This window comes from Gnatocerus cornutus, chromosome 8, assembly GCF_029298725.1.
Source record: "Gnatocerus cornutus isolate USDA-ARS CGAHR chromosome 8, icGnaCorn1.1, whole genome shotgun sequence".
Taxonomy (NCBI): domain Eukaryota; kingdom Metazoa; phylum Arthropoda; class Insecta; order Coleoptera; family Tenebrionidae; genus Gnatocerus; species Gnatocerus cornutus.
This window is the reverse complement of record NC_142240.1, coordinates 14,770,613-14,798,409: the sequence shown is the minus strand read 5'-3', so window position 1 is coordinate 14,798,409 and position 27,797 is coordinate 14,770,613. Positions and strand designations below refer to the sequence as shown.

General features: G+C 37.7%; 5 protein-coding genes and 1 pseudogene across 10 annotated transcripts in view; 1 reads left to right on the top strand and 5 right to left on the bottom strand.

Annotated features, from left to right (window-relative positions):
* LOC148170194 (uncharacterized protein CG43867) overlaps nucleotides 1-27,797 on the top strand; it is a 101,434-nt gene that overhangs the window by 22,708 nt on the left and 50,929 nt on the right. The gene's annotated exons all lie outside the window — the stretch shown is intronic.
* Nucleotides 19,221-21,267, bottom strand: LOC148170209 (cytochrome P450 6a2-like). Its single transcript, XM_088044341.1, has 3 exons — nucleotides 19,977-21,267; nucleotides 19,676-19,927; nucleotides 19,221-19,630 (listed from the first exon to the last, which is right to left on the bottom strand). The coding sequence occupies exons 1-3, from the start codon at nucleotides 21,100-21,102 to the stop codon at nucleotides 19,452-19,454; spliced, it is 1,557 nt and encodes a 518-aa protein (XP_087900467.1). The 5' UTR covers nucleotides 21,103-21,267; the 3' UTR covers nucleotides 19,221-19,451.
* On the bottom strand, nucleotides 21,752-22,768 carry LOC148170208 (putative cytochrome P450 6a20). Its single transcript, XM_088044340.1, has 3 exons — nucleotides 22,300-22,768; nucleotides 22,002-22,253; nucleotides 21,752-21,947 (listed from the first exon to the last, which is right to left on the bottom strand). Exons 1-3 carry the CDS (start codon nucleotides 22,751-22,753, stop codon nucleotides 21,781-21,783), a joined length of 873 nt encoding a protein of 290 aa, XP_087900466.1. The 5' UTR covers nucleotides 22,754-22,768; the 3' UTR covers nucleotides 21,752-21,780.
* LOC148170207 (cytochrome P450 6A1 pseudogene) lies at nucleotides 22,762-23,442 on the bottom strand (annotated as a pseudogene).
* LOC148170206 (cytochrome P450 6A1-like) lies at nucleotides 23,876-25,909 on the bottom strand. Its single transcript, XM_088043235.1, has 3 exons — nucleotides 24,467-25,909; nucleotides 24,163-24,414; nucleotides 23,876-24,113 (listed from the first exon to the last, which is right to left on the bottom strand). The coding sequence occupies exons 1-3, from the start codon at nucleotides 25,608-25,610 to the stop codon at nucleotides 23,947-23,949; spliced, it is 1,563 nt and encodes a 520-aa protein (XP_087899361.1). The 5' UTR covers nucleotides 25,611-25,909; the 3' UTR covers nucleotides 23,876-23,946.
* Nucleotides 26,040-27,721, bottom strand: LOC148170205 (putative cytochrome P450 6a23). The gene is made up of 3 exons (XM_088042718.1): nucleotides 26,555-27,721; nucleotides 26,257-26,508; nucleotides 26,040-26,206 (listed from the first exon to the last, which is right to left on the bottom strand). Exons 1-3 carry the CDS (start codon nucleotides 27,696-27,698, stop codon nucleotides 26,040-26,042), a joined length of 1,563 nt encoding a protein of 520 aa, XP_087898844.1. The 5' UTR covers nucleotides 27,699-27,721.

The following is a 27,797-nucleotide window of genomic DNA, read 5'->3' as shown; positions in this document are numbered from 1 at the left end:
CATAAATCTTAACACTAGCGGTGGCAGACTTCTGCAGCAATTGCACGAGCCTGAGAAACTGCAGGGTTGTGCAGTTGCATTGCTCCAATCTGATTAGCCCACAATTAATTCCACGGGACTCATTTCGGCATCACCGTGTTTATTTTTCATTAAATTGATAAATTGGCTCAATGCAAAGCTAATTTTTTAGTTAACCGCTCTCCCGGCGCATCCACCAAAATTACATCACATTCGTGCTAATTTTAATTTGATATTTTACCCGAATAATCATAATTTAATTAAAATTCAATATGGGAATGAGTGCGGAATATCAAATTAACGATTGCAGCATGCAGTTACAGTAATAAAAATGCGATCGCATGATAATTTCGGAAATTAAAGTTGGTAGCTAAGCTGATCGTTTAACAATTCCGAAATTGGAAACATAAAACTTAATTAATTTTGTGGCGTATTCGTAGCAGCATTATTAAAATTTCATCAACATTTTAACGTGGAAACGTAAAATTGTAAATCGATAATAATCAGGGTAGTTTAAGCACGGTGGGTGCATGTCATAAATTAACGATTTCATGAAGTAATGCACCTATCAATCGTTGCTTGTTCACCGCTGACGGTAATTTCATTTTAATTAAACCGTACGAATGGATATTTCATAAGCCGCTAATTTATATTTACGATGCTTGAATGCTATAAATATATCACGTTTTTGTTTTTACAGAATTATAACCCTCCAGTGTTTTTTCATTTAAAGGGGCATTAACTTGTCACGGCCATTTGCAAATTTACCAAATTTATACCATAACTTACACGCGTTGCACTAGACATGACCATTATTTGCCTGTATTTTTTAACGAACGGCGTGGAAAGAATTCGAATTCGACAAGAATTCGTACAAATTCTGTGTCAGTAGACATCACAGTTTAATTCTAAAGAAGGTTAATTTTCTCATTAATTTATTTGAATAATTCATCAAGAGTAATAACACATTTTACGGGTGTACGACCACAAATTGAGAAAATTAAATCTCTTATTATTTTTGCAGTATTGGAGTCGCTGCTGCAGTTATCTTTTCATAAATTGCTTAGTTTTAAGAAGTAATGTTAGTTTTACAGCAAATTGCTGTAATAAAAATGACTATACGAGTACTCATATAAAACGAGAAACCACCTCACACATTGCGGCAGCTTTAACAAATGTCCTTGTAAAATACAATTCTTATATCGTGTTTATAGTTTTGAGTGATGGTTTCGTACTGATATTTCCGAAAGTAACAATAAAATAGTAATTACAGTGAACTTTGTGTTTTATTTACGGAAAGAAATAACATGAAAAACGAGAACCGCCCTTAAACTTTCCGTTGTCTCCTCTTCCTGATAAGACATTCTAAACTCTTGAAATTTAGCCAATCTGTCTCAAGTTCGATAGCGTGCAACTGGGAGATCAAATACCTCGGATTCTCCAGGAGGTCGGCAAACTGTCGAAAGCTTCTATAATTTTGTGCGGAAATTCCACTTCTAGTGTCAGCTGTGACAGTCGCTTTTCCAAAAGAACACTGACTCAGTTTGAGTAAATTTAGAAACTTGTCATGAACAGAACTATATTTATCTACTGGAATATTATTTGCACAAGCCTTTGTGGTGAATTTGACAGAGTTATGATTCTCTATGTTTTCCTTTCCGTATGTGTATCCTCAGACAAATTCAACGGCGCTCGCAGTAAATTCTGCTTAAGGATGTAAACCACATAGGTATCTGCAGATCGTTTCAATTTATGAAAAGTATATTTTTAAAGTTCACTGCGTCGTAAACATAACTCGGAGCTAACCTCATTCCGGAACGACGAAGCGTGCGAAGATTTTCATTTAGCAAGAACTCGGTGTGGATTAGATTACATATGAGTTGCCGTGCCAAACTCAACTTCATCACTATTTTATTTTACCCGGCGTACTTTGTAATTTGCATGTGAAAATTGAGTAGTTTAGAGTTCCCAGGACACAGGACTTTGCTGTGTTATGCGAAAGACTTGAGATTGTTTTTGATATAAAAATGAAGGAATTTTATAGTCAATCTGGCGAGAAGTGGGGTGTTCTAATTACGCGTTTTGATTATTTACATATTGGGAGATTTTTGCATTTTTTATGGCGGTGTTAATTAAAGTCTGTATAATAAAGCAATAAAAAGGGATAGGTTTGGATATTGTTTCGGTTCGGGGTTATATTTTAAGTGGGTGTAAAATGCCGAGGTATCACGGACAGAGTTTCATATAAATGTGTTTATTCCACTTTATATTCAGCAGATGTAAATTGAAAGAATTCACATTTGAATGTAACCAAAAGGAGCGAGAGAGACGTCGTGATTTTAACTTTTTTCGTGTGACGTTTAGTATAAGAACTTTTTAAGTGTAACAATGTTGCTTTTATATCTCTCTGTGCCATTAAATATGCAATTATATATCCGGAAGCACATTGAAACGAAACTCATTTCCAATTTGAATAAAACCTTATAGACCAATATAAAACGTGTCTGAACCGAAGCGAAGCAGCGCCGTTCTGTGCAGTCCTGTTTATTGTCTATAACCTCGTAAAGATTCTTACCCGCAATTGATCCTCTTATCCCATTTAGTGAAAAATCAATAAAACTACTTCTTTATTACGAGCTCGCATCGATTGACTGAAAGGGACCAATATGTGTCAATGGAGTTGACGTTGCAGAAACGTTATTACCACTCCGAATCCCGATATTTTTGAAAAAATAAGATACGATTCTTTTGATGAAAGACAGGAGGTCTGTTCCCATCATTCCCTTATTATCCGGGGAATGAGTGCTGCTGAATGATGGCCAGTCTTCTTGGGATCAACTGACGTCAAATCCATCTAGGAGAAGAGCCCGAACACCTGGTCTCCCCGTCGCCAAGACGAATATTCTCACTTAGAGACGGTGACATTTCACTTACGGCAGAGTTGGGCTTCGACCCCTAGGGCGGTCCTCCGGGGATGAACTCTCTCCGGTGACAGCTTCCGTGTAATTGGCTCGTCGAAGCTTTCAGGTGATTGGAGTGCCGATTAATTCGTGTAGCCAATTCCATGGCGCTTTTTTGTTGACAATCTAATTGTTACCTCGAACGGGTGAAGGGATACATCTGCACCACTTTCAAAAGGTCAAAATTATGAAATTAATTAAATTTGATCCAGCTGTACGTCATTCATATGCATCTCTTTTGACTTTGCTTCGGCTCTAAGCATCTGATTCACTAATTTCGTTTAGCTTTCGCATCAGGATTCGTGTCCGGTTGAGGCATGGTCCTCATTAAATATTTGACGTGGTAATGCATACAAGGTTCGACAGATATTCTTAATGAGGTTGGTGTATGCACAGCGTCGTTCGGCCCTCCCCGGTTAAATCTAATATGTCTGTGGTATGCAATAAACACAGGAATGTACTAAACGGCACTTAGGTGCCGAGGATACCGACTTTTGCAATAAAATAGTGGCCCTTCTAATCCCAACATTAAAATATGCTCGTCTTGGCCAACAGTTGGGACCGCTTTAAAACAAAAACAGGTTAACCTGTCCATATTTCGGCGTTCATGTTTATGCAAAAATACGACGGTCTGCATATACAAGATAAGCTTCTGTCATATTAAATGAAGCCTGTACAAACAAGGACCGATACTGTCAGAGGGATATTCACGACCTGTGAGTGGGTGAACGCAACATTCCACCCTTAATCGATACGGGTTTAATTTGTGACATGAACGAATGCACAGAACAAACAACGGAATAAAATCCAAGCATGTTGTTGACACTGATGCGCCATCCGATATCGACAACATGTATTTTACGGAATTAATGAGGGGATTATGTCTTTGTAGTCTGGGCTTTAATGAACGTGTCCGATTGCGCTTGATTTTTCCATCAAAGGTAAAAGCGCCAATTTCATCAATTAGAAAGAACCACAGTAACAATCTTGACGGTTTAGCAGTGCGTATTACGTCCCGAAAGCAAACAGATAAAACCGGCGTCTACTATTTGGAAATCTGGCCTTAATGTATTTTTTTGCTTCGGGTTTTATGTAAATGCGCCCCAATCTTGCATAAAGCAAATTCGTTTCTTTTTCCCGAGTACATAAGCAAGATTTGCCCAAGCTTAAAAATTTATTTACGTTATTCACAAAGTTATTCGCTTTTATGTGAATTTTAGAAATCTCTCATATACAAACACTAGGTCCTTTTACATCTCGCTTCGCTTTTTCCCGTTTTATATGTAATTCATTCGAATTTGTAAAATCCATTATTATACGTCTCCGTTTTGGAGGTGCGAATGTTTATAAAAGCATTATGAGCCTCGTAATGGTGTGAAATGGAACATAACGAAGGCCTCCCCGGAGAAATAAATAATAAATTCATCTTCGTATTCTGTACAAACTGTCAGAAAAGACGTGTTACAAAAGTTCACTTACATATTCGATGTTCGGAAAATGGGGAGTCGTGTTTTTTGTTCACGCTTGAGTGGTACTGAAATTATTGAAAATGTGTGAAAATTCAATTAGCAAACTTCTCGTTAATATAGAACTCACAAAGTTCTCACCTTGTTGCGTTCATGTCTTTGTGTTTACTTGATAAGGCGGAAATTTAGTTAGTTAATAGTTTATAAAGTCCTTAAGTGAATAAATGAAGATGTTTATCAGGTTTATTTTCGCCGAACCGATAAAATTTTGCTGTAAAATCCCTTGCTGCTAAATTATAACTGGCCATTATTTGTTGTCTCCTTCTCCAAGTTTTATTCCGACCATTTGACACGTTTACGATCAAACTTTAGAATTCATACTTTGATTTTACAGTCGTGCGAGCTGATTTGTGATATGGTTATTAATGAGTTAGATCGGAAATTATGAATATTAAATCTGTAACATGACGTGGAAATTGCTTTATGTACTTTGTGAACGATCGATCGCCTTAGTACCAGTTAACAGTGGCTCTTTGAGAGCTGCGGCAAACGTGTAGATTATGTATGATAGCTACGGTGTTTTAGGGCTGTCAGGAAGTGGCAGGAAGTTTTTCTTTAAACTTTGGATGTTTCTGACAGCTTGACATGGTCATATTTAAATAATGTATGGACACCGATACGCTTGTTTTTTAGCTATAATAGCAGACCCTCTTTTTATTTTTATCATCGCATCAGTATATTCTGTACGAAGGAAACAAATTTTAGAAATGTTTATTTAAGGATTCACTTTTTCTTTGTAGCAAAATGGAGAATGTGATTGCAGTGGGATTAAAACTTGAAAAGAATTTTTTTATTGGCTCGCATTATCTTTATCAGAGGAGTTTTTATAACAAAAAACGCACTCGAACAACCTACTCGATCGTAACTATTCATTCATTGGCTGCCGGGTTGTCCAGATTTGTTGTTTATTGGCTACATTTTTAAGTTACTTAGGCTGAACCTGAAAATAGGTCTCCGCACCCTGTTGAAAATTTTGCTTCAATTTTTTAGTTTAGAAAAATACATTTTTTTTTTAATTTTTTGTTTATTAAAAAAAATTTACATTTTATAATATCAACCAGCTTCTCCCGCACCAATGTTTTTGGTCAAATTCCTAAATCAAAAAAGATCTAGATCTATTTACTGGCCAAATTTGAGATCGATCGGACAAATTAGGAAAAATGAGGAAAAATGAAAATTAACTTTCCGAGACTTTGATCGGCCATAACTCAGTTATTTGTTGTTGAATCTGAATTTAAATCCCAGATTTGGAATCTGCGGAAAATTCTGCGTACACTGATGTACAATAACTTAAGTTTACTCTGAAAAATTAGCGAGATATCGATATCAGAAATTTGGCATAGTTTTAGTCGCGAATTCTTGCGAAACTTTGCAAATTTCGACTGTAGAAAAATTAAAGAACTTTTTCTTATGTAAAAAATCGCGAGAAAAACGATGGCGCAAACCGCATCTCAATATCTGAAATAGTTTCTGAGATATCGAGCACGAATTGTTTTGAACCTTCAAAAATTTGGCCCTCTGGCGACAACACAAAAATTCAAACGACCATAACTCAGTTATTTGTTGACGAAAATTGAAAATTCTCATGTTTTTGGATTCAGCGTGACATTCTGCGTAAAATGAGCCCTGATTTGTTGAGTTTTCTTAATAAATAAACGAGGCATTGGCCAAAAACTGCTTTGATGACGTCATTTTAGGATGATTTTCAATCAATGGTTTTAAAATGAAAACGACGTTTAATAGGTTTGAATTATACATCAGTCGAAAGAGGAGCTCGAAATCTATCTCCTGGCTAAATTTGAGATCAATCGGACAAATAGTTTACGAGTTATGACCAATATTTAAAAAAATGAAAAATTTTCATCGTTTGAGTCGAAATTTTTTTTTGCGAAATAACGACTATCGAATTTTGGGCTTTTGATAACATTTTCTAACGTAAAATGAGCCGAGAAAAAGAATGGCGCAAACCGCATCTCAATATCTCGAATAGTTTCCGAGATATTAAACTTTAAAAATTACGAAAAAAGAGGAAAAATGAAAATCTACTTTCCGAGACTTTGATCGGTCATAACTCAGTTATTTGTTGTTGAATCTGAATTTAAATCCCAGAATCTGCGGAAAATTCTGCGTACACTGATGTATATTAACTTAAGTTTACTCGAAAAAATAAGCGAGATGTTGATATCAGAAGTTTGATATAGTTTTTGTCATGAATTTTCGCGAAAAACTGCAACTTTCGACTTTTCGTTTTGTATGTAGGTGATGTACCTATTTGTCGAACATTTAAATAACTACGGAAACCGTTCATAAACGCAAGAACACTCTAGCGAATTTCAGAGTGTTAATCACATTACTCTGACGTCACACGCTCCAACAGACGTCTCACTTTATGAACACACCCTTAAGTTATGCACAAAAAACAGTTTATTGGATGTTGATAACGAGAATCGCACAAGATAAAAGAAGTCCAACTCCGGATTTCCTGCGTTACTCTTTCATTGACTTTTCTTTATTGGATGAAAAAGACGAAGGTGTGCCCAATTACAAAATTCCACGCAAAAGAGACAAATTTATTCATTTCAATTTCTATGACCACTAAAAATACTCGCATTCAGTCACTGATTGATCAGTTTTTTAACTAGTTAACTAATTAATTTCGAATCTACTAATGTAAAAATGGATCTAAAATTAATTAACGGGAGTTTATTGCATCTGTAACTTCAGGGCTTGATATTTTAGAATCTATTTTTTACGGCTTCCGCGACATCCTCGGGGGAATTTCAATCGGAGCAGAGTGAAGAAAGCGAAGCCACACATTTGCGGTGATTATTTTTGGTTTAAAAATTTCGATGTTTGTAAAACAATATTTTTTTCAAAATTATTACTTTGAATGAAGAATTCTAATCATGTTTTTTTACAAATTGTTTACATTGCCATAATTACCAGACAGTTTGTTTAATATAAACACGAGAACAAACTTCGTAATTTGCTTTTATTATTTTTAAATTAAAACTCAATGTTTTCTCTGTGGGAATAATCGTAATTTGCTGTAATTTTAAGTATTCTAATTCTGCAGGGATTAATCACTGTCAGTATCGGCCACATTTACGAATTTTAAATGGTACTGTGTATCTGTATGTTTATGATGTATCAATGGTATAATAAACCAACAGAATATTCAGATTTTCGGACAAAACAGCACATGTGTGTAAAAGTTGTAGCTAATGTAATTCGTATCATAAAGAACTATTTAAATAAACCGTGTTTCTGAACGAATGCGAATAAATGGCTAGGAAAAATGTGTGATACTCTACCTGTGACAGGCATTTTGCATTCACGCTTAATTGCAAGTACATGAAATACATTTCCGTTGCAAATGTACATCGTTCATTTGAAATTTAAAATTTCTGGTAATGTTCAGAGTAATAAAAACTCAACCGGACATTAATTTCCCTGTCATTCCAACAGCATTTATTTAAATTGCAATTATTGTCAATCGCAGAATTGTTGTGTTTTTAATTATTACTGCAATTTATAGGTACAACAGATATTTATAGTTGACTGGGAATCATGCCAAAAATATCCAGGATTTATGGCTTGGCTCTCTAAAGCTCCGATAAATTATAAGCATGTCATTGTTGGAAACTTTGAAATCTAATCTAAATAAAAGCCGGAATTGTAGTATTCTTTCTTTTCCGTTGGATTAAGAAGAATTAAAGAACTCCAATTTACTTACCGCGCTTACTTTCAATACGTCCATCTGGTGCTAATTTGTTTCTTGAGTTGAACGAAATCCAAGCCCAACCGCATTAAAAGGCCTCCGTTTTTGTAGCTCTCAGTGCAGAAATTTCCATGTTATACCGAAGGCGAATTAAAAAGTTTTTTAAGGAGAATTGCTGAGGGGGTTGCAAGGAAAGCTAGCCTAAGCTAAACTGTTAAGTGATTAGACTCGACACGTGCACAGTCCCCTGAGAAAACAGTGATTGATTGAGCGTACACGGAAAAAATGAAGTAGAAATTTACAGTGCAAATGCCATTTATCTTTATTACAAAAGGGAAGCAATTTGTAAAGCCGCCTCAAGACTGCATCACTGCAGTGATCGATTTATGCGGTTTTCCTCTAATTGTGCTAATTTTGGGCTAATTTTGTTTGATGTCGTGTTCCGGCGAAATTTATTCTCAAATTCCGGTGATTTCTTTTGGATAGTAATGGTAATTTATGATTCTCATAACGTCAGAATCGAAATCGGTGTGACAGTAAACTAGTCGTAAACTATCCGTCTTTGGTCGGTACTGAAATTGGAAAACTTGGTCGTTTGGCACGTAAGTACGCCAATAGACACACCATCATGCACACGTTGCCGAAATGAAATCCGTCTTTTAGCTCGTTCCCTCGTAACTCCCAGCCGATGCACGAGGCGGAAATTAGTCAAGTTTAGGCCGGCATTTGGGAATAATGGGCGCGACTGTCATACCGAAACGCATAAATAAGTAAATACGGCAACCGGTAGTGTCGCAGCGCCGCAGTTATTCTGATTTCAACTCTACAAGTTGTAAGGAGTTGGTTACATTGGATGCAGCGCACATTTATTAACTGCTCAGTTGCGTTCGCTCCAGCTACCACCTTCACCAATTACTCAAATCATCAATTTAATTCTCCTCGGGGAGTTTTAAAAATGAACGGGGAAATTCCCTTCCCGGATTCATCGTTCGGGAATAATGCAAGTATAAATAACATAAACAAATGGTTATGGGGTGGGAACATAAATAATTCCGGTCGCATCAATCCATCCAAATAATCTGTCCCCTACGGCTGGCTCGACCACCGATAAATCCAATATAACCCCCGCTTGTCACAATCACTGTTTGTCAATCGCTCACTTACCGACTGAGTCATTGTTTGTGGTAAGGCCGCATGTCTGTACGATTGCTGAGGCTTAACATAGAGTCACTACCGATTATCGGATCGTTTCAAGAGGACTAATTTCCGAATTTGTGTTTACGGGGGTTGGGAGAAAACTGGGTCTTTTCCCTTTCATTTGTAAGATTTTTCCGCTCCATTATGCGCCCCAAAATTTCCAATTTATTCTGCGGTTACCATAAGGTTAAATTAAAAGCGCAGTCTTATGGGGTACCAGGCTAGTGAAGCCGGAAACTCGCAAACAGGGAACGTTAAACGTGGTCCAATACACCAAGTGGGTTAGTCCCCTCTCTCGTACCCATACGTATATTAACTGAGTTAATTACAATAGTTGGCCCGAATAACTTACTCTGAATTACGAATAGCGTTAAATTACTTCGGGCCTAATCACATTCGATCTTAGATTAGAATTAAAACTTACACATGCTGATATAATCTAGGTTGTTTAACTAATCAGTTCTAGAAGAGCGGCCATGTCTTGAAGGGGGCGCGGAGAGTCTAGTTTCAAGTAATTAACAGATGGGTTATGGAGTAAATGGAGCAGGAAAGGATGCGGTTAGAGTACTAAGGACCTCTCTAAGGAGTCCATGTGTCTCAGGGGGGTAAGGGTGGTGTGCAAGCCATAGTCCGTACAAACTCCACAAAGTTATGTAGGCGAAACGATGGCGTGAAGGCGGCTTAATTGTCCGTTCACAACTAAATATTTACGAGTAAAGTGAGCTGTTTTGTGAATATTCCAAGGTTCGTTTAGGGTAAATTGTCGGTGATTACGTTCGAGGTGGAGTCTTTCCCGGCGCATCCACCAATTATGTTTCTAAATTTCATTATTGCGAAGTGAAGCGAGCGAAAATGACACTATTCGATTTTTTTTAATGGTTATGAAGAATGAACTCAACATAACTCACTCCCGAGAGTTCATATTTCACGTTCGGATTTTCCTATAATCATTCCAAGAAATCTATATTCACACATGGTGGATTCAATTGAAATTTCGAAGGACGATATAATTCTTCCCGCAAAGCCAGATTGCAGGCAGCAACTAGATTTACTACTTATATTCTCTGTCATTTTCCTTTGTGTAACGTCTTCAGCTGTAATGGACAGCGTTATTCGGGAACAATAAGAGAAGCACTACTTATATATTGGTGGAGGAACGACTTTATCGTTCGTAATGGATGGCCACTCCTTATTCTTAGCCCCACTCGAATTACATCACTAACGACGATTTGCTGTCGCTTCTTTTTATTATACCACTCACGGAAAATTCGAATATGAGTATATCGTGTTACATAACCATAACTTTGCGGTTCGGAGAAAGGAAGCGAAACGCTGGACGACCAAAAAGATTATTTCATTATTTTCTTGGACACTGTGACTACGAAGAGTGGAAGAAGTTTATTTTGATAACTGAAATTTTGTGTTCGATTTGTTATGAAATAACAGTTTCATTAGCGCCACAAAAATAACACATGACAGTTGAGGAGAATACTGTGTTTCACCAAAGAACTGTATCTTTTCTGCATCAGTGTATCGCTGCTACTATCTTTGTTTCATTGTGTACAACGTGGCTTTATTCCACAACACAATACCCGGCGCATCCACCATTTATTAAATCCTGCTTACTCATCGTGAACGATTTGTTTTATATAAAACGACACATCGTATCGATGCTTTTGCTTTTTTCAAAGAAAATTGATGTAGGTAGTATCCCGTCAGTTGTTGAGTGCTCTTTGACAACTTAATAATTATTTTTGTATCGATATATTTTGTGCAAGATGCTCCGCTCGCATTTTAAGTACTGGAAGTGGCGGCATTGTGGAAACCGTCATCGGGTGTGCAGCAGCAGATATTAATACTTTGTGTGTGCGACGTGCGTCGTATACCCAAATGAGACCCGCGGCCCTGCAGTCCTTTTGTCTGCTAATGTTGTTGATGGTGCACAACCTGAATACGATATGCGCCATTCCGTGAAAAAAAGCTCTTTTCTGTTTCCGTAAATCCTACGGATTGATTCTTGAAACACTAAAGTCGGGAAAAAGCCGCAGGTGCGGGCGCCTACGCTCGCTTTAGATTTACGTACTTTCCCGCTGAATTTAATCCGTATGCATGGAGAGTTCAAGCATAAAGATAAGAGCCCGTTTCAGGTCACTATTCCGAGATTTATCTGAACGAAAGCAAGGATAAGTCGGGTTGTACACCAAGTGCCGTCCAGTTCACTAGACTACATTTATATTCATTACTCCCTAATACCCTAACAATGCGGTTGACCGAAGGGTCGAACCAAACTCACTGCCTCTTGGATAAATGTACGGAGATGCTCTTGGCTTCACTGCGTTTCGTTATTCCAATAATCCCGGCTCATATTAAGGCTGGTTTGATGGTCGTGCAACAATTCCTAACATGTTGATAAATTCCTGCTCTTTCGAGCGAATTTGGCAGGTCGTGACAAACCACAATGGGATTGCACGCCCAAACAATCTTGAAAAAATCGCTTTTTATATGCAAGAAATTTGTGATATGTGCCGGGAAACTGGTTTTTACGTTCCCTGCATTACGCGAACAGTTCCATAGCCGTGAATGCAGCCCCATGTTCCGGAAGGTCCATTAAAACCATGTACTTTTGACTACCCGAATAGATTTTAATTAGTGGTAATACAATGGGTCGCGTGTGTGGAGTGGAAAATCACGTTTGGCGGCGTCTAACAGTTTCTCTGTTAATAAATATGGTCGCTCCGACGTGTTACTTTCCCCTAAGCTTGGTGATTACCTCCCGACGGGGGTCAAACGAGAGCAAACCCTATCTGCTGTTGCCCGTTTATGTATAGAACACCGAAACACGCACTGGATGTTGTTGCAACAGTCAGGAGCTTGAATTTATCGCAGTTAAATTTGTTGAAAAGTTCGTGCTACAGGGGTAGCTAACGCACAAATTTTAACTTTTAATAACCACAAGAATCCTGTTTTATTAGCAAAATTACTTGGGAACTTTTAGTCGAAGGGTTTGCCACTAACGAAAACTCGTATATAAAATTTGTTCTCGCTCTTATTTGTATGAAAAACACTTCCATGGGCTTATTAAATTCGGAGTTTGGTGCTGCAACAACAATGAAGGTGACGTTTATTTCGTCACGGGAGTTTCGTAAATGACGCTTTCGACAATTTTATGACTGTAATAAAGACAAAATGTGGAAAGTGGGTCAATTATTAATATAAAATACTTGACGGTGTGTAATTTGTGGGGATTGTTAAACTGTCATTAAAACTAACTCATCTGCATTAATGTCCTTACCCATACAGGCATTATAAAAAGTTTTTAAGTAGCTTTGTCGCAACGGAAGCTTTAATATTTTATTAGCAAGTTCTCGAGAAAACTGTGCTTAGTGCAACCAACTCCAAATTATCGAAGAACTATCTAGAAGTTTCCTATTAATAAGCGCCTCTTCCATTTGTCCTATTATCCTTCGTGTCAAACTGCTGATGATGAAACAAATTTCGTCCTATTCTAAGCGACCGAATTGAAACACGCTGCCTCAGGTAAATCCGTGTTAACTCCGGTTGTAAACCTTCCCAACGGTTTAGTCACTACAATGGAGTTAGAGAAATTTCAATAATGGCCATGCATTAGTTAACATTAACGGAATCCTACAGGACCATCGGCGGAACGACCGTAGAACACTAACGTTGCTAGTTATTGTCGTGACATAACAATGAAATAACCGAATATCCCCGCCATATCCCGTTAAAAGTTGTTACAAGGCGACCTGCGATACGACTTTGTTATGCAAAATGGACAGTATCAACCTTCTCAGCCACACCGTTGATTAAACATAATTATTTTAGTAGTTTATGCGACATCCAAGCCTCAAAAGATGAATATTTAAAAAGTTGTTAGTGCGCTGGAACGTTATTCGGTTTCAATTATTTTGTGATTAAATTCAGTTTGAACCTCCATAAAACTGACGAGAGAGTGAAAGAGTCAGTCTGGAGATGATATATGCGGATCGCAATCATGACGAACGGATTTTTATTAGGCGATAGATCATGAAAGTCATGCTAAGCCATAGAGCCATAGATCATTTAGAAAGCAGACGTTTTAGATGTCTGATCACGAGATGCAGTCCGCGCAACGAGCCGCGAGCTTCGATCTTATGATTTGTTCGGAGTGTTACATGATCGCTTCCGATTTACGACTGTTAACACATCGATTTCGTATAAAATTGCAGTTTTATAGATTTTTCTATCGCACGTTTGCTTTCTTTGAACCCATGGCAACTGACGACAAATCAAATGTATGCATGTTGAAAGGTTTCTCTGAAACTTTTGATTTGAGCGAAAGTTGGATGCTAAAACGCGCGCAGTTTGGGTCTACGGTTTAGGCAAATCAGTCTGACAATAGACTAAAATGTTTTAACGACATGAAAATAATAAGAACCGCATTTACGGCGCATTCCAGCTTGTCATTGGCGACTTGCGTATAAAATCTTGGTTTCAGGAATTTCGTCCTAAATTCCTGGCCGTGAAAAACAGTTCTGCGATGCAGACTCCGGGGAGCTTTTATACTGAGGATTAGGCCCATTCTCCCGTTATTTCCCTTTCGCACACACATACCCACATCTTCCTGTTCATATCCTTGGACTATTTCCTATTACGTCAGCGTCTTTTTCATCGCTCCCTCCTACAATTGCCGAAATCGTTGTCCTTGTTGGCAATCAACGCAGTTGTATTTTGTTTCAGTTCCACACGTCTGCGGTTTCCAACTTTCTTACTGTTGCTCCTTTCGCTAGATATAACAAAAGATCGTAAGAGTTTAGAGATGAATGCTAGTAAATTATGAACTTGTTGAAGAAAACAAGAGATGTTCAAGAACAGCAGTTACACTTAAAGCTGCGGCGAAGTGCACGAGGCTTATGGATTAGCTTCCAGAGGAACTTCATCGCATACACGTGCACCACCGTTTACTTTCAAGATATTTTAAACCCTCTGGATTTCATCTTATCCATTACAATTCACACGAGCTGCAGTAAAAACAATCCCCTCTTATCATGAACGCGAATTCCTCCGAGTCGGGGTGCTTCAGAAGTTATGATTTTCTATTATTTGGCGAATGCAAATTTGCACTTCCGGGTATAACTTCCGCTTAAACTACCACGCCACACCTGCCTAATTTATTCCGTCTCTTATTTATTATTATTGGGCGGGTCGCCAGTTCTACGTTTCATTTCGACGATGGCAATCCCAGAAGCGCCATGGGTCCGGCCGTAATGAAAATCATATTTCAGAAGTTTTAATTTGGGACTGCGTGTAGGCTCGCTTCTAGCTTTAGAAACGCAATTTATAAATAGGTCTCGCTGACACACGCTCTCTGAGGATCGTTTTTCCTTATTTATGTTAAAACTAGGATGCTCCAGAAATGTACCACTTGGCCAAGACAAAAACGGAAAGACGCCATAAATATTTCCGGTTATTTTGCCAGACATAAGTCTAGATATTCTATGTCATGTTTCTTTAAAGCTTATTCGCATTTTTTAAATAAGTAATAACATCGTTTGTAAGAAGTTTTGACTTTGTTCGATCCTCCTCTGCGTCAATTTTTAATGCAGGGTTGCGTTGGCAATGTCGATTATGGTATACTTAACAAAAGGTAATCTGTAAAAGTGGAGTGCTAAAGAAGCGTCTCTTATAAGAGCGGATTAGAGCGCAACTTGGGTACGTTATGTCCAGTTCAATGACGTTCCAGGATTATATCATCCCGTTGGCGCATTAGAAGGGGAATCTCTGTGAAAATTTAATCCCCATATTAAATTCTCAAAAACACTTTTCCCTGTAATACCCTTTCAATTACTTGTGTACGGTCCTCCATGCTAATGACTAGAAAATGCGAAAACCGAAACAAAGCAAACCAGTAATCGATGAAACGTTTTGATCGTCATGAATTTTAACGACGCTTTTTTGGCACGGACAGATTTTAATTAGAGTTTTTTAGAGTCGAAATAACGCCAACATTAAAAACGGACGTTTCGGCTTGTTGTGCGAGAGTGTCGTGAATCATTAGGGTCGTATCTGGCTCGTAACTTTTAATCGGCGTCTCCTAGCAGCTCCCTAGATATTAAACCTTTTAACTTGGGCATTTTTCTTGTAACTGTCACAGATAAAATGCTCTCGGCACTCACGGGGCTCGGTGATAACAGCCGTGTCGCTGACATGTTTGGATGGCCCAGTTATGATGGCTGTAAATATTTCACTCTGATAATGTAAACATTTGTCAGCTGAAAGCTTTCTTGATTTGCCAGAAGGAAGCTTTCCCAACACAGCCTACATCGTCAGCGTCGATTAAAAATTTATGCGTTTTTCAGCGGCAGTGGCGTAAAAAAGGAATTTTTGTTCCTGCTTCTAATTACAGCAATGTTTGCGCGATTCGGGGACCGTCCGGGATATTAGAATTATAAAAACAATTTACGTTCGGAGATAAAACACTTTTATTGGGGTGCTAAAGCACGAGGAAGAAATGTAATGCTTCAAAATCTCACAATTATATGAGTTTTTTAAGCGGAGTTTTTCCGGGAAAGCTCGGCGAGATTAGTACTTTGTAGTTTGAAAGGCCTGCGTTTGACAGGGGAATTTTTCCGACAGTAGAATGTGGAGAATTTTACTGTTGAAATTCTAAGCGTTCATAGAAGAGCGGAACCGGGGAAGGTAAAAAGGATGTTTGGTATATTTTATTAACGAATAGACTAAGAAGGAAGTAATAAAGTGTAAGCTCAAATGTGAAACAGGATGAGTTGTAAATTGGGTTAGAAAACGAAAGATGAATTATGTATTACAGGACGAATAACAACGTGAGGAAAGATCAAAGGCAGTCCTAAAAGACCCAAATTACACGTTTTTATTAATTTTGTTTATTCATACTGAAACAAAGGGTAATCTATTTTTAGCTTGTGTCCTTTGATTAAAGTCGTGAAAGTTATAAAGGTCATAAACTCGCAGTACTTTTATCTAAACATAGCTGCTCCGACCAACTACTTATTTTCCGTTCTTGCAAAACTATAACTTTCAACTTATCGAAAGGACAGCGTTTTCATAGCCCCATTTTTCCTTGGAAAGGGTACAACATCTGAAGAAATAATAGTCGAATGGCAGTTTCTCAAAATAATGTGTTGCTGTAACGAGCCGAACACATGTTGGTGCAATAAAACAATGAAAGCAACAACAGACATTATCATTAGCTTCGGGGGCAGCAGTGGTCGGCGGTTGGATGCCGTTTTGAAGGCCGACCTGAGGCTGGTCGTAATGTCACATCAAATGTGGACTGACGGCGCGTGTGATTGACGTGCAGGGTTGCCAACAGCCGCCTGGAGCGCTGAAAACCCCTGCCGACCGCACCGAACAACTTTACGATGCTGTCCGCAATATATGTTCACAGCCTTCGGCAACAACTACACGACCGCACAACTCGCTATGGCAGCCCACTAAAAATCTGACTTATCCTTCAAGAGAGCTGATGGGCTTGGCGGCGGTTAAGGCCTCTTTGCACGAGATGCTGATAAATTAGACGCCGGCCAGTCGCACAGCATCTTGCATTTGCCGACCACAACTCGGTTTTCCAGATTCATAATTTGCTCTCAGAAAATAATTCTCTTGAACATCTCCTGTGCAGATTCTAAGGATCTAAGGATCTCTAAATACCTATTTCAAGCACTTGAAGGATGCAACGATACATGCTACATTTGTGTCTATTTCGGCAGGACCTTTGATCCTTTTTAGCTTTCTATTTTATCGCATTTCGTTGTGCGGATTAACAGGTTGATAACTTTGTTTGTGTTGGCGTCTCTTTTTTCGTTCGGGTAGGTGTAATTCGCGTGTGGTAACAGAAACTCATTGTTAACTAAAGTAGATTGGAAACAGGGTAAAAAACAAGATAAGAAACTCTGGTTGTTTATAACAGAATTGTTTTCATCGTCCAGAATATAGCGCGTGTAGCGTACAAATGGAAATAAATTATTCAACATGATTTATGCGATGTAATTAATTTCACAATGGTCAAAGATTTAACTAGTCGATAAAACGACGTCGCATTCTGCCCTTTGCGTGCTCGTTTCCAAGGGACTGTATTTATGTCCATTAAAATACATTCACACTTGTAACTCTCAATAGAATGCGAGCTCCTTAAACATGCGGCTACCCCATTATGTGTTAATAAAACGTCAAGTTACATGCTTTACGCGTTATTTTCGTTTAGCATCGCTTTTATGTTTTATAGTTTCGTCGAAAAAGCATGATGTACGACGTCTAGATCTTGTAAATTTCAATTTGCGCAAGCACGCACTTTTTTAATATTCCCGTGGTGAAATTACATTTCCCAGCTTAGATGGGAAATCAAAGATCAAGTAATATTTTTTTCTTTGATAAGGGAATTGCAGGAAGAGGGACGTTTGGAATTTGCGAGCCGTGAAATAAGTCGATCAGAAAAAAAGCTAAACAAACGAGAATTTCAGCGAAAAGCAAAGCATTCGGGAAAAGGAAATATCGTAGCTGTTTGACGAATGCATCGGTGATTTTACGATTTTTCATATCGAAAAATTCAACTCATTTCGCGACGAAACGAGAGCAAACACATTCAATCCGGAAAATTTCCACTATTTGCATAAAAATATCGAGCAATTATAATCGCGTCTCTGGGGAATAAAATATGTAAAATAACTACCGTGTTAAAATTGCGGAAATTAGATGTATGCTAAATTTACTCAGGTAAATAGAGATTTTAATTTACGGGAAGAAAACAATTAGTTCCAGCTCAGCTGCTTGTGAATATAAATTAACCTTCTTAACCTAATCATGGATTAAAATTACAACTTTCCATATAAACATGAACTGGAGTTACTGATTAATATTTTCTGTTCTAGGTAAGCTTTTGCTGGGCATCATGGGATAATTAGTAAGTAGCGGTGGCTTCTTAAACATTTAATTTATAAATAAATTTTCCTTTTTATGAAACACGAACATTTTTAATTTCTTTCTCTTAACATTTTTAATTTAAATTGAGTCTGATATTAAATTGCTTGTTTGAGGGTGCCGACAACATAAAGTAAATTAATAATACAAACAATGCGTATGTTGTTATACAAGTAATGGCAAATATGATGTTCACAAAGTAGAATGTTTGCGTTTACTTTATACAAGCAATTTCATCTCATAAAATTATGTTGCTCGTTTTGTTGACATAGACAACCAACCATACACTTCAGCCATGACACTTTCAGATAGTGAAGGAGAATAAGAAATGGTTTTTCCAATTATGAAACGCAGGCAGTAAATCCACTAAAAATTCATTTATTATTATAATTGTTTTGAGAAAGATACTTTAATATTTAATGCTATACTTAATTGCGTGTCTTAAATTTCAATAATTAATAACGTGCTACAAAAAAGTGTGTGTATTCGAGCAAAAAATTGCTTTCACACAGCAACTTGTCGTTTTTTATTTTTTATTGCAATTGGATTTTTTCTCAAATTTACGAGCAGTTGTCTCCTTCGAACAGCACTCATTCAATTGGAATGTCATTACAGATTAAGCACGTTCGAAAATAGAAAGAAAATCAAGTGCGATAACCGATTAGTTATCGAGAAGTATATCGTACGCTGACTGGCGCTAGTACAAGTTAATAATGACTGGAATGAATTGTAACTTCACTTTCAAGTGCACGCCGAGTCGTCTTTATGAAAGTGCGATTCATGCTGAGTATAAAACATGAGAGCGAAACAAATTTACTGTTATCGAATGACGATTAACACTATCAATTTGTAAGCAATAATATTTATTTAGTTTTTTGTATCAGATATTTACATTGGCGATTTAATAACGGCAATTAGGTAATGGTAATTTTACGCAAATAGTGCTCACTATTTTCTAGTTGTTTTTGTTACTATAAAAACGCAGTAATGCTTAGAACCTAGTTTCTATTTTTTCATACCCATTAATCCTGATTGACATGTGACATCTATAAATATTCATTTTAATTCAAGAGCTAATTAGCAAATTTTTGCGCCCAATTTTTCTACGTCAAGCCAGATTCCTCCCGCAGCGGTGGTGACGAAACTGCTCTTATCCAACTGTAGAGGAACTTTGGTCTCCGGGCTTAGTTTAACGCTGTAATTACTGAGTAAAGCCGCCAGACCGACTTTGCTTTGCAACATTCCGAAACGCAAACCTGAAACACGTTGATAGTTTCTCTTAGCGCTGTTTTTTCACTTACCGATACAAACTCTGGGTCCTTCGCCGAAAGGAAGCCACGCAAAAGCCGGGCGTTGAGCTTTTTGTTCGTCAGAAAAACGTTCCGGATCAAAAACTTCCGGGTTCGGGTAATATTCGGGATCTTTATGCAATCCCAGCACCGGAATACCCACGTCGGTGTTTTTCGGTAAAACTATCGAAGTGTTTGGTATCGGGTAATCTTTATTGCATTTTCTCATGAGCATTGGAACCGGAGGGTATTTTCTCAATGCCTCTGAAAATAAGTCGCGTTTATTATTAAAGTTTTTTCGATTTTTACTCACCGTTGATCACTTTGTCCATATAAGTCATTTCCATCATCGCTTCGTACGTTAATTTACCGTCGTGTTTGCCTAACACGGTGTTAATCTCATTTCTCAATTTGTCTTGAATGTCCGGATTTGTGGCTAATTCGTACAATGCAAAAGTCATCGTCGTTGATGAGGTCTCAAATCCAGCTAAGAAGAACACGTACGCCTGTGCTGCTAATTCGTTCATTGTCAGAGCTTTTTCTTCCGTTTTGCCTTGTTCGTCAGTAATTTTGTCGTCGTCAGAAACTAATCCTCTGTTTTTAAGTTGAATGAGCAAATGCATAAAATCCTTTCTGGAAATATTGTTTTTTTCTCTGTATCCCACCGTGTCTCTCACTGCTTTCATGAAAAAGTTCTCAACATCCGGTTTCGTTATTTTAAAGTTAAAAGCTTTCAACAAATTAGGGGGAAACGCAAATTGCATTATGAACTTTAATCGCTCCCATGTGTCCATGTCGAAAACTCTTTTTCCGTATTTTCTGAATAATGCATCTGGATCTTTTAAACTGTTACATTCCAAACCGAACGCAACTGATCCGATTATCTCAGTGGTGAAACGTCCTAAAATCTCTTTAATGTCAATAGGGTTGTGATCAGCCGCAGATTTCTCCATGATTGTTTGTAATCCATCAGTACAGCCTACGAAAGTTTGGAACATCATTTTCATTTTACCGGACGTAAAAGTCGGGGTCAACTTAATTCGCATGGTTTTCCACTTGTTGTCTTCTAAGTTAAACAAATGTCCACTCAAAGGATCGTTGTCTTCATCGATGAAAAATCCACGATTAACAAAGTGTTGGAAATCTTTCAGCATAACATTTTTCACCAGCTCAGGATCCACGGTTACGTAAAACGGTTTCGCACCCAAGTAAACTCCACCGTGTTTATCACCGCGAGCTTTGAATTCTTTGTAAAAATCCTCAAATTGTTCGCCGAAAGTGGATTGTCCCATCAATAGTTTCTTCGTGTCTCCGAATGGGATTGATGGGTTGAGAGTCGGGACTCCTAGCTTTTGCCAAAAAGTTAACTTCCATTTTAAATATCCAATCACTATCACTGATAATGCTACCACAACACCCACTAGATCGATTAAATCCATTTTTGCTCGGATTAAAGGAAAAATTAATACGAGGACATCTTTGCCTAGCGTTATTAGCACGGTCTGCAGAGAAGCTAGAGAGGCTGCGAGTTTAAACGTCTTGTTTATAGGTCACAAATTCGACAGTCATGCAACATTCGCGTTTTAATTCCACCACTTATTATTTTTTAATAATACGACGGATTGCAATTTTGTTCTTGGCGAACATGAAATTGCAATTATTTGAATATTTACGTCATAATAGCTAATGAAAGGTGGAAATGGTACAAATGACTTGTTGGAACTACTGAAAGCATAATTTGGAGGGAGAGAAACTGGTTTTTATTTCGATGCAACAATTAAATAATAATTTGCAAAGAAAGTTATTCTGGTATAGTAGATAGTAAAGTAGTAAATAGAGATTTTAGTAACCTTGAATACGCACGGAATGGCTTAATTTAATCCGGTTTGAGCATATTAAATAATTAATTCTTCAAATTATGGATAGTCATGGTCCCCGTATTTTTTTTATGATAAACAATAGTTGTAAACAAACAAACTTGTATTCTTTATTTCAAATCTTTTTAGATCTACAATTTTTTATTGTATTTTTTTATGTATCGTTAAATTAACGAAACAAATTTTTTAAACATAATAAGAAAGTCTATTAAGTAACACAACTGATCACAAACAGGAAAATTAATTCAATTTTTCGACATCCAGCCAAATGCCACCCTCAGCACTCGTTATAAAAGACTTTGTGTCGATTTTCAACGGAAACGCCGTCTTTTTACTTAGTTTAACCCTGTAATTTTTCAGAAGGGTAGTCAAACCAACTTTGCTTTGAAGTATGCCAAATCTTAAGCCTACAATATACAAATTACTCCTATAAAAACGATTAATTAGTCGAAATTTCTTACCGATACAAATCCTAGGTCCGTCACCAAATGGTAGCCACGTGAAAGCAGGTCTCTTGGCCTTGTTTTCCTCGTTGAATCGTTCGGGGTCGAATTTTTCGGGATTTGGGTAATAATCTGGATCAGTGTGAAGGGCCAAAACAGAAATTCCAACATTTGTGCCTTTATCTAGTTTGATGCTTGTGTTGGGAATTATGTAGTCTTTATTACAAACTCTTGATAGAATAGGCAGAGGAGGGTATTTGCGCAGCGTCTCTGAAAAAAATGTAAAAAGTCGTTGTAGATTAACAGAAATGGTTACCATTGATGACTTTCTCCATGTAGGTCATCTCCATAGTGGCATCGTATGTTAACTGGCCATTGTGCTTGTCAAGAACTCTGTTAATTTCTTCTCTGAGTTTATCTTGGATTTCAGGATTCGTCGCTAGTTCGTACAGCGCAAACGTCATTGTTGTGGACGATGTTTCAAAACCAGCCAAGAAGAAGACAAACGCTTGTGCTGTAAGCTCATTCATTGTCAGAGCTTTTTCTTCAGTTTTTCCATGTTCATCGACGATTTTCTCGTCATCGGTCACTGTTCCACGATTTTTCAATTGCAAAAGCAAATGCATGAAATCTTTCCGGTAGATGTTGTTCTTCTCTCTGTAGTTAACAGTGTCTTGGACGACTCTCATAAAAAACGACTCTACATCGGTTTTTGTAAATTTAAACCTGAGCATGTGTAGAATTGATTGAGGAACGGTGAAAATAATCATAAGTTTAAGCCGGTCAATGATTGTTACATCAAAGACTTTTTCCCGTATGTTCTAAATTCAGCATCAGGATTTTTCAGACTATTACATTCCAAACCAAATGCTGTAGACCCAATGATATCAATAGTGAACCGCTCCAAAACTTCTTTAATATCAACAGGAACTTGAGTTTTGACCGAATTGTCCATGATATCTCTCAAACCAACTGTACAATCCGCCAGAGTTTGGAACATCATCTTCATTTTACCGGAAGTAAAAGTCGGTGTTAATTTTACTCTCATGTTTCTCCATTTTGTGTCTTGTAAGTTAAAAAGATGTCCACTAAGAGGATCGGTTTCTTCGTCAATGAATCCTCCATGATTCATAAAGTGTGCGAAATCTTTTGACATTATATGTTTTACCAGTTCCGGGTCTACCGGTACGTAAAATGGTTGAGTACCCATAAAAACGCCGCCGTGTTTGTATCCTTTTGATTTGAACGTCTTGTAGAAGCCTCTAAATGCTTCTCCCATTGTTTCACGGCCGAGAAGGGATTCTTTGCTATCGCCAAAAAGTAGAGTTGGATTCAGACCTGGGACTCCGATGCGGTTAAAATATGCCATACGCCATTTTGTGTATGCTATCCACCCAACTATCAGGGTTGATAAAATAGCCAATAGATCGAACGTCAAGTTTTCAGTTATGAGGGACATTGTGGATTTTCAAAAGTGAAAATAATTTGACATGCAAACAACGAACTACGTTTTTTCTTACGACCTTCAAAGCTCACGTTCACTGTGATGTACTTAGCCGAATTCACTGACGATTTTCGCCGATTTTCCCGGTATTTATAATCAATGTCACAATAGATAATGATTTTTTATCAGATAACAGGAAGTATAAAGTATCAAAAACATAAGTTTTTGTGAAGGTGACAAATTGTAACAATATTATGCAACGTTTTGCGTTCAGCGAAGAGCTCTGCTTCAACTGACTCGTTTTACCCACACCAAAGAATGAAATCACAGGAGATGACGCGTAGCGACTTAGAAATTATTGCAGTACTAATTTTCTTTGGTCAATATTTGCACTTCTTTTGGAGGACAAACATTCCGGACTTTGGATTTTTAGCATAACAATTTAAACTTGAATTAAATTTTTTATTTTATTGATTCTTTGTCTATAATAACAGAATTTAATAATCAAACTTGATTTTGTTACTTTAATTTTTCAACATCAAGCCATATGCCACCCTCAGCACTGGTTATAAAAGATGTCGGATGCAGTTTCAACGGAAGCTCTGTCTTTTTGCTCAGTTTGATCCTGTAATTCTTCAAGAGGGTGGTCAAACCAACTTTGCTTTGTAGTATACCAAATCTCAGACCTGTAATTAAAAAAAAAATAGAAAAATTCTTCCTCAAAAAATTTCTTACCGATACAAATCCTGGGTCCATCACCAAATGGTAGCCACGTGAAAGCAGGTCTCTTCGCTTTGTTTTCCTCGTTGAATCGTTCAGGGTCAAATTTTTCGGGATTCGGGTAAAAGTCTGGGTCAGTGTGAAGCGCCAAAACCGGAATCCCAACATTTGTCCCTTTGTCTATTTTGATATTTGTTTCGGGAATAATATAGTTTTTATTGCACCGACGTGTTAGAATAGGCAGAGGAGGGTATTTTCGGAGGGTCTCTGAAAAAGCGAAATAAACAATAAATAAATAGAAATAAGGCGAAATGGTTACCATCGAGCACCTTCTCCATGTAGGTCATCTCCATGGTGGCATCGTAAGTTAACTGTCCATTGTGCTTCTCCAGAACTCTATTAATTTCTTCTCTGAGATTATCTTGGATCTCGGGGTTTGTCGCTAGTTCGTACAGCGCAAACGTCATTGTTGTGGACGATGTTTCAAAACCAGCCAAGAAGAAGACAAACGCTTGTGCTGTGAGCTCTTTCATTGTCAGAGCTTTTTCTTCAGTTTTTCCATGTTCATCGACGATTTTTTCATCATCGGTCACAGTTCCACGATTTTTCAGTTGCAAAAGCAAATGCATGAAATCTTTCCGATAAATATTATTCTTCTCTCTGTAGTTAACAGTGTCTTGGACGACTCTCATAAAGAACGACTCCACGTCGGTTTTTGTAAATTTAAACCCGAATAGGTGCAAAATTGAATGAGGCGCGGTGAAGATAAGTATAATTTTTAATCTGTCTATGAATGTGACATCGAAGACTTTTTTCCCATATTTTCTAAATTCAGCATCAGGATTTTTCAGACTGTTGCATTCCAAACCAAATGCTGCAGACCCAATGATGTCAGTAGTAAATCGCGCCAAAACTTCTTTAATATCCACAGGATCTTGAGTTTGGACCGAACTGTCCATTATGTCTCTCAAACCAACCGTACAATCCGCCAGAGTCTGGAACATCATCTTCATTTTACCGGAAGTAAAAGTCGGTGTTAGCTTCACTCTCATGTTTCTCCATTTTGTGTCTTCTAAGTTAAAGAGATGTCCACTTAGGGGATCGGCTTCTTCGTCAATATATCCTCCGTGATTCATAAAGTGAGCGAAATCTTTCGACATGATATTTTTTACCAGTTCTGGATCTACCGGTATGTAAAATGGTTGAGTACCCATAAAAACGCCACCGTGTTTGTATCCTTTTGATTTAAACTCCGTGTAGAAGTCTCTAAATACTTCACCGATTGTGGCATGCCCGAGCATGGATTTTTTGCAGTCGCCAAATGGTAGAGTGGGATTGAGCCCCGGGACTCCGATGCGTTTCCAGTATCCCATGCGCCATTTTAAATAGGCTATGCCTCCAATTATAACACTTGACAAAAGAGCCAATAGGTCAAACGTCAAGTTTCCAGTGAGAAGACCCATTGGTGATTATCAAACACAAAATCGTTCAAAACTTATTATTATTTCATACAACCTTCGAGGTTCATGGTCACTGTAATTTAATTAGCCGAATCCAGATTTTCGATGATGTACCTAATATCGCGATGGATAATAATTATTTTATCTGATTAAACTAATGATTCTCTCTCAATTACTGGGAACTTTCAATATTTTATTCACAAACTCGTCTATTCACCAGCGCTAGTTTAACTGAGCAACGTTTTGCCCACACCAAAGAATGAAACCGCAGCGAATGACGCAGCGGTTGTGGAGATAATTGCAGCACTAATGTCTGTTCTTCAACATTTCTGGTTCTTTTAGAGGACATGTACACTCCGGACTTTGTATGTTTAGCATGTATTTCATTTATTTATTGTTCTAACAGAGCAATGTTTTGTTCAAATAATTTTGTCACTTCAATTTTTCAACATCCAGCCATACACCACCAACGGCGCTTAGTACGAAAGATCGTACCTGGAATTTGATCGGAACTTGGGTTTTCTCATTCACTTTTATTTTGTAGTTTCGCAGGAGAGTCGCTAAGCCAACTTTACTTTGTAGCAAACCAAATCTCAAACCTAAAATTTTAACCGGTGTACCTAACTGAGACGCTAAAAACATTTCTTACCGATGCAAATTCTAGGTCCTTCTCCAAAAGGTAACCACGTAAAATCAGGCCTGGTTTTTTTTACTTCTTCATTGAATCTCTCGGGATCGAACTTCTCCGGTTCAGGGTAGTACTCAGGGTCCATGTGTAGAGCAAGAACAGGAATTATTACAGTGATTCCTTTTTCCAATTTACTATTTGTATTAGGAATCGTATATTCTTTGTTACATTTTCTTTGGAGAGTCGATGCTGGCGGATACTTTCGTAGCGTTTCTAAAAACATGTGGTTAAATCTAGTTTGAGTGACATGATTAGTTACCTTGTAAAACCTTGTCCATATAGGTCATTTCCATTATTGCATCATAAGATAACTGTCCGTTGTGCTTCTCCAGAACTGTGTTAATCTCCTCTCTCAGTTTTTCTTGAATATCTGGATTACGTGCGAGTTCGAACAATGCGAATGTCATTGTCGTGGAAGACGTTTCAAACCCAGCCAAGAAGAAAACAAATGCTTGTGCCGTAAGTTCATTCATAGTAAGAGCCTTTTCTTCAGTTTTTCCATGCTCATTGAGTATATGCTCATCATCTGCTACTTTCCCGCGGTTTTTCAGTTGCAAAAGCAAGTGCATGAAATCCTTTCTGTAGATGTTGTTCTTCTCTCTATAATTTACAGTGTCTTTCACCACTTTCATGAAGAAATCCTCTACATCGTTCTTCGTAAATTTGAACTTGAGCAGGTCTAGAACCGCATGAGGGAGCGTCATTATCATGAGTATTTTCATTTGTTCTATAAATCTAACATCAAACGCTTTTTTTCCATATTTTCTAAATTCTGCATCTGGATTCATCAAAGTATTGCACTCCAATCCGAACGCCGCTGAACCAATAATATCAGTAGTGAAACGACTCAAAATTTCTTTGATATCCACTGGTTTATGATTAACGGCTGAATCATCCATAACGTCCTTTAAACTCCTCGTGCAATCCATCAAAGTTTGGAACATCATCTTCATCTTACCTGAAGTGAAAGTGGGTGTCAACTTAACTCTCAGGTTTCTCCATTTTGCATCTTCTAAGTTGAATAGGTGTCCATTAAGAGGGTCATGTTTTTCATTGCAATAATTGCCATGATTCATAAAATGATCGAAGTCATTCTGCATGATACATTTTACAATTTCTGGATCAACAGGGACGTATGTTGGTGAAGGCCCCGAAAAAATACCTCCATGTCTGTAGCCTTTGGATTTGAAGATTTTGTAAAATTCTTGAAATAGTTCTCCGACTGTTCTACGTCCGGTTGCGATGTCTTTAATATCTCCGTAAAATACTGAGGGGTTTAAAGATGGTACGCCTAAACGGGTCCAGTAGCCGAGGTTCCATTTTAAATACAAGACCAGGCCTAGTATAAGGGTTGACAGAATGGCAACTGCGTCAAACAATAAATTGGTTGTTATTAAAGACATTGTGAAATATTGTTACTTCGTGTTTTTACTGCACAAGTTTCACTAGAACAATATTGTTTTAAGTCAGTTAGTGTATTTTTATAGGATAAATTATGAGTG

Bases quoted from the DNA above. Each gene is read 5' to 3' on its own strand.
- LOC148170209 (XM_088044341.1), bottom strand. From the start codon at position 21,102: ATGGATTTAATCGATCTAGTGGGTGTTGTGGTAGCATTATCAGTGATA. The intron at 19,928-19,976 runs GTGAGTAAAAAT...ACTTATTTTCAG, and splicing joins TATGGACAAAGTGATCAACG to AGGCATTGAGAAAATACCCT. The intron at 19,631-19,675 runs GTAAGTGAAAAA...AACGTGTTTCAG, and splicing joins AGGACCCAGAGTTTGTATCG to GTTTGCGTTTCGGAATGTTG.
- LOC148170208 (XM_088044340.1), bottom strand. From the start codon at position 22,753: ATGATTATTTTCACCGTTCCTCAATCAATTCTACACATGCTCAGGTTT. The intron at 22,254-22,299 runs GTAACCATTTCT...CATTTTTTTCAG, and splicing joins CATGGAGAAAGTCATCAATG to AGACGCTGCGCAAATACCCT. The intron at 21,948-22,001 runs GTAAGAAATTTC...TGTATATTGTAG, and splicing joins CGGACCTAGGATTTGTATCG to GCTTAAGATTTGGCATACTT.
- LOC148170206 (XM_088043235.1), bottom strand. From the start codon at position 25,610: ATGGGTCTTCTCACTGGAAACTTGACGTTTGACCTATTGGCTCTTTTG. The intron at 24,415-24,466 runs GTAACCATTTCG...TCGCTTTTTCAG, and splicing joins CATGGAGAAGGTGCTCGATG to AGACCCTCCGAAAATACCCT. The intron at 24,114-24,162 runs GTAAGAAATTTT...TTTTAATTACAG, and splicing joins TGGACCCAGGATTTGTATCG to GTCTGAGATTTGGTATACTA.
- LOC148170205 (XM_088042718.1), bottom strand. From the start codon at position 27,698: ATGTCTTTAATAACAACCAATTTATTGTTTGACGCAGTTGCCATTCTG. The intron at 26,509-26,554 runs GTAACTAATCAT...ACATGTTTTTAG, and splicing joins TATGGACAAGGTTTTACAAG to AAACGCTACGAAAGTATCCG. The intron at 26,207-26,256 runs GTAAGAAATGTT...TTAAAATTTTAG, and splicing joins AGGACCTAGAATTTGCATCG to GTTTGAGATTTGGTTTGCTA.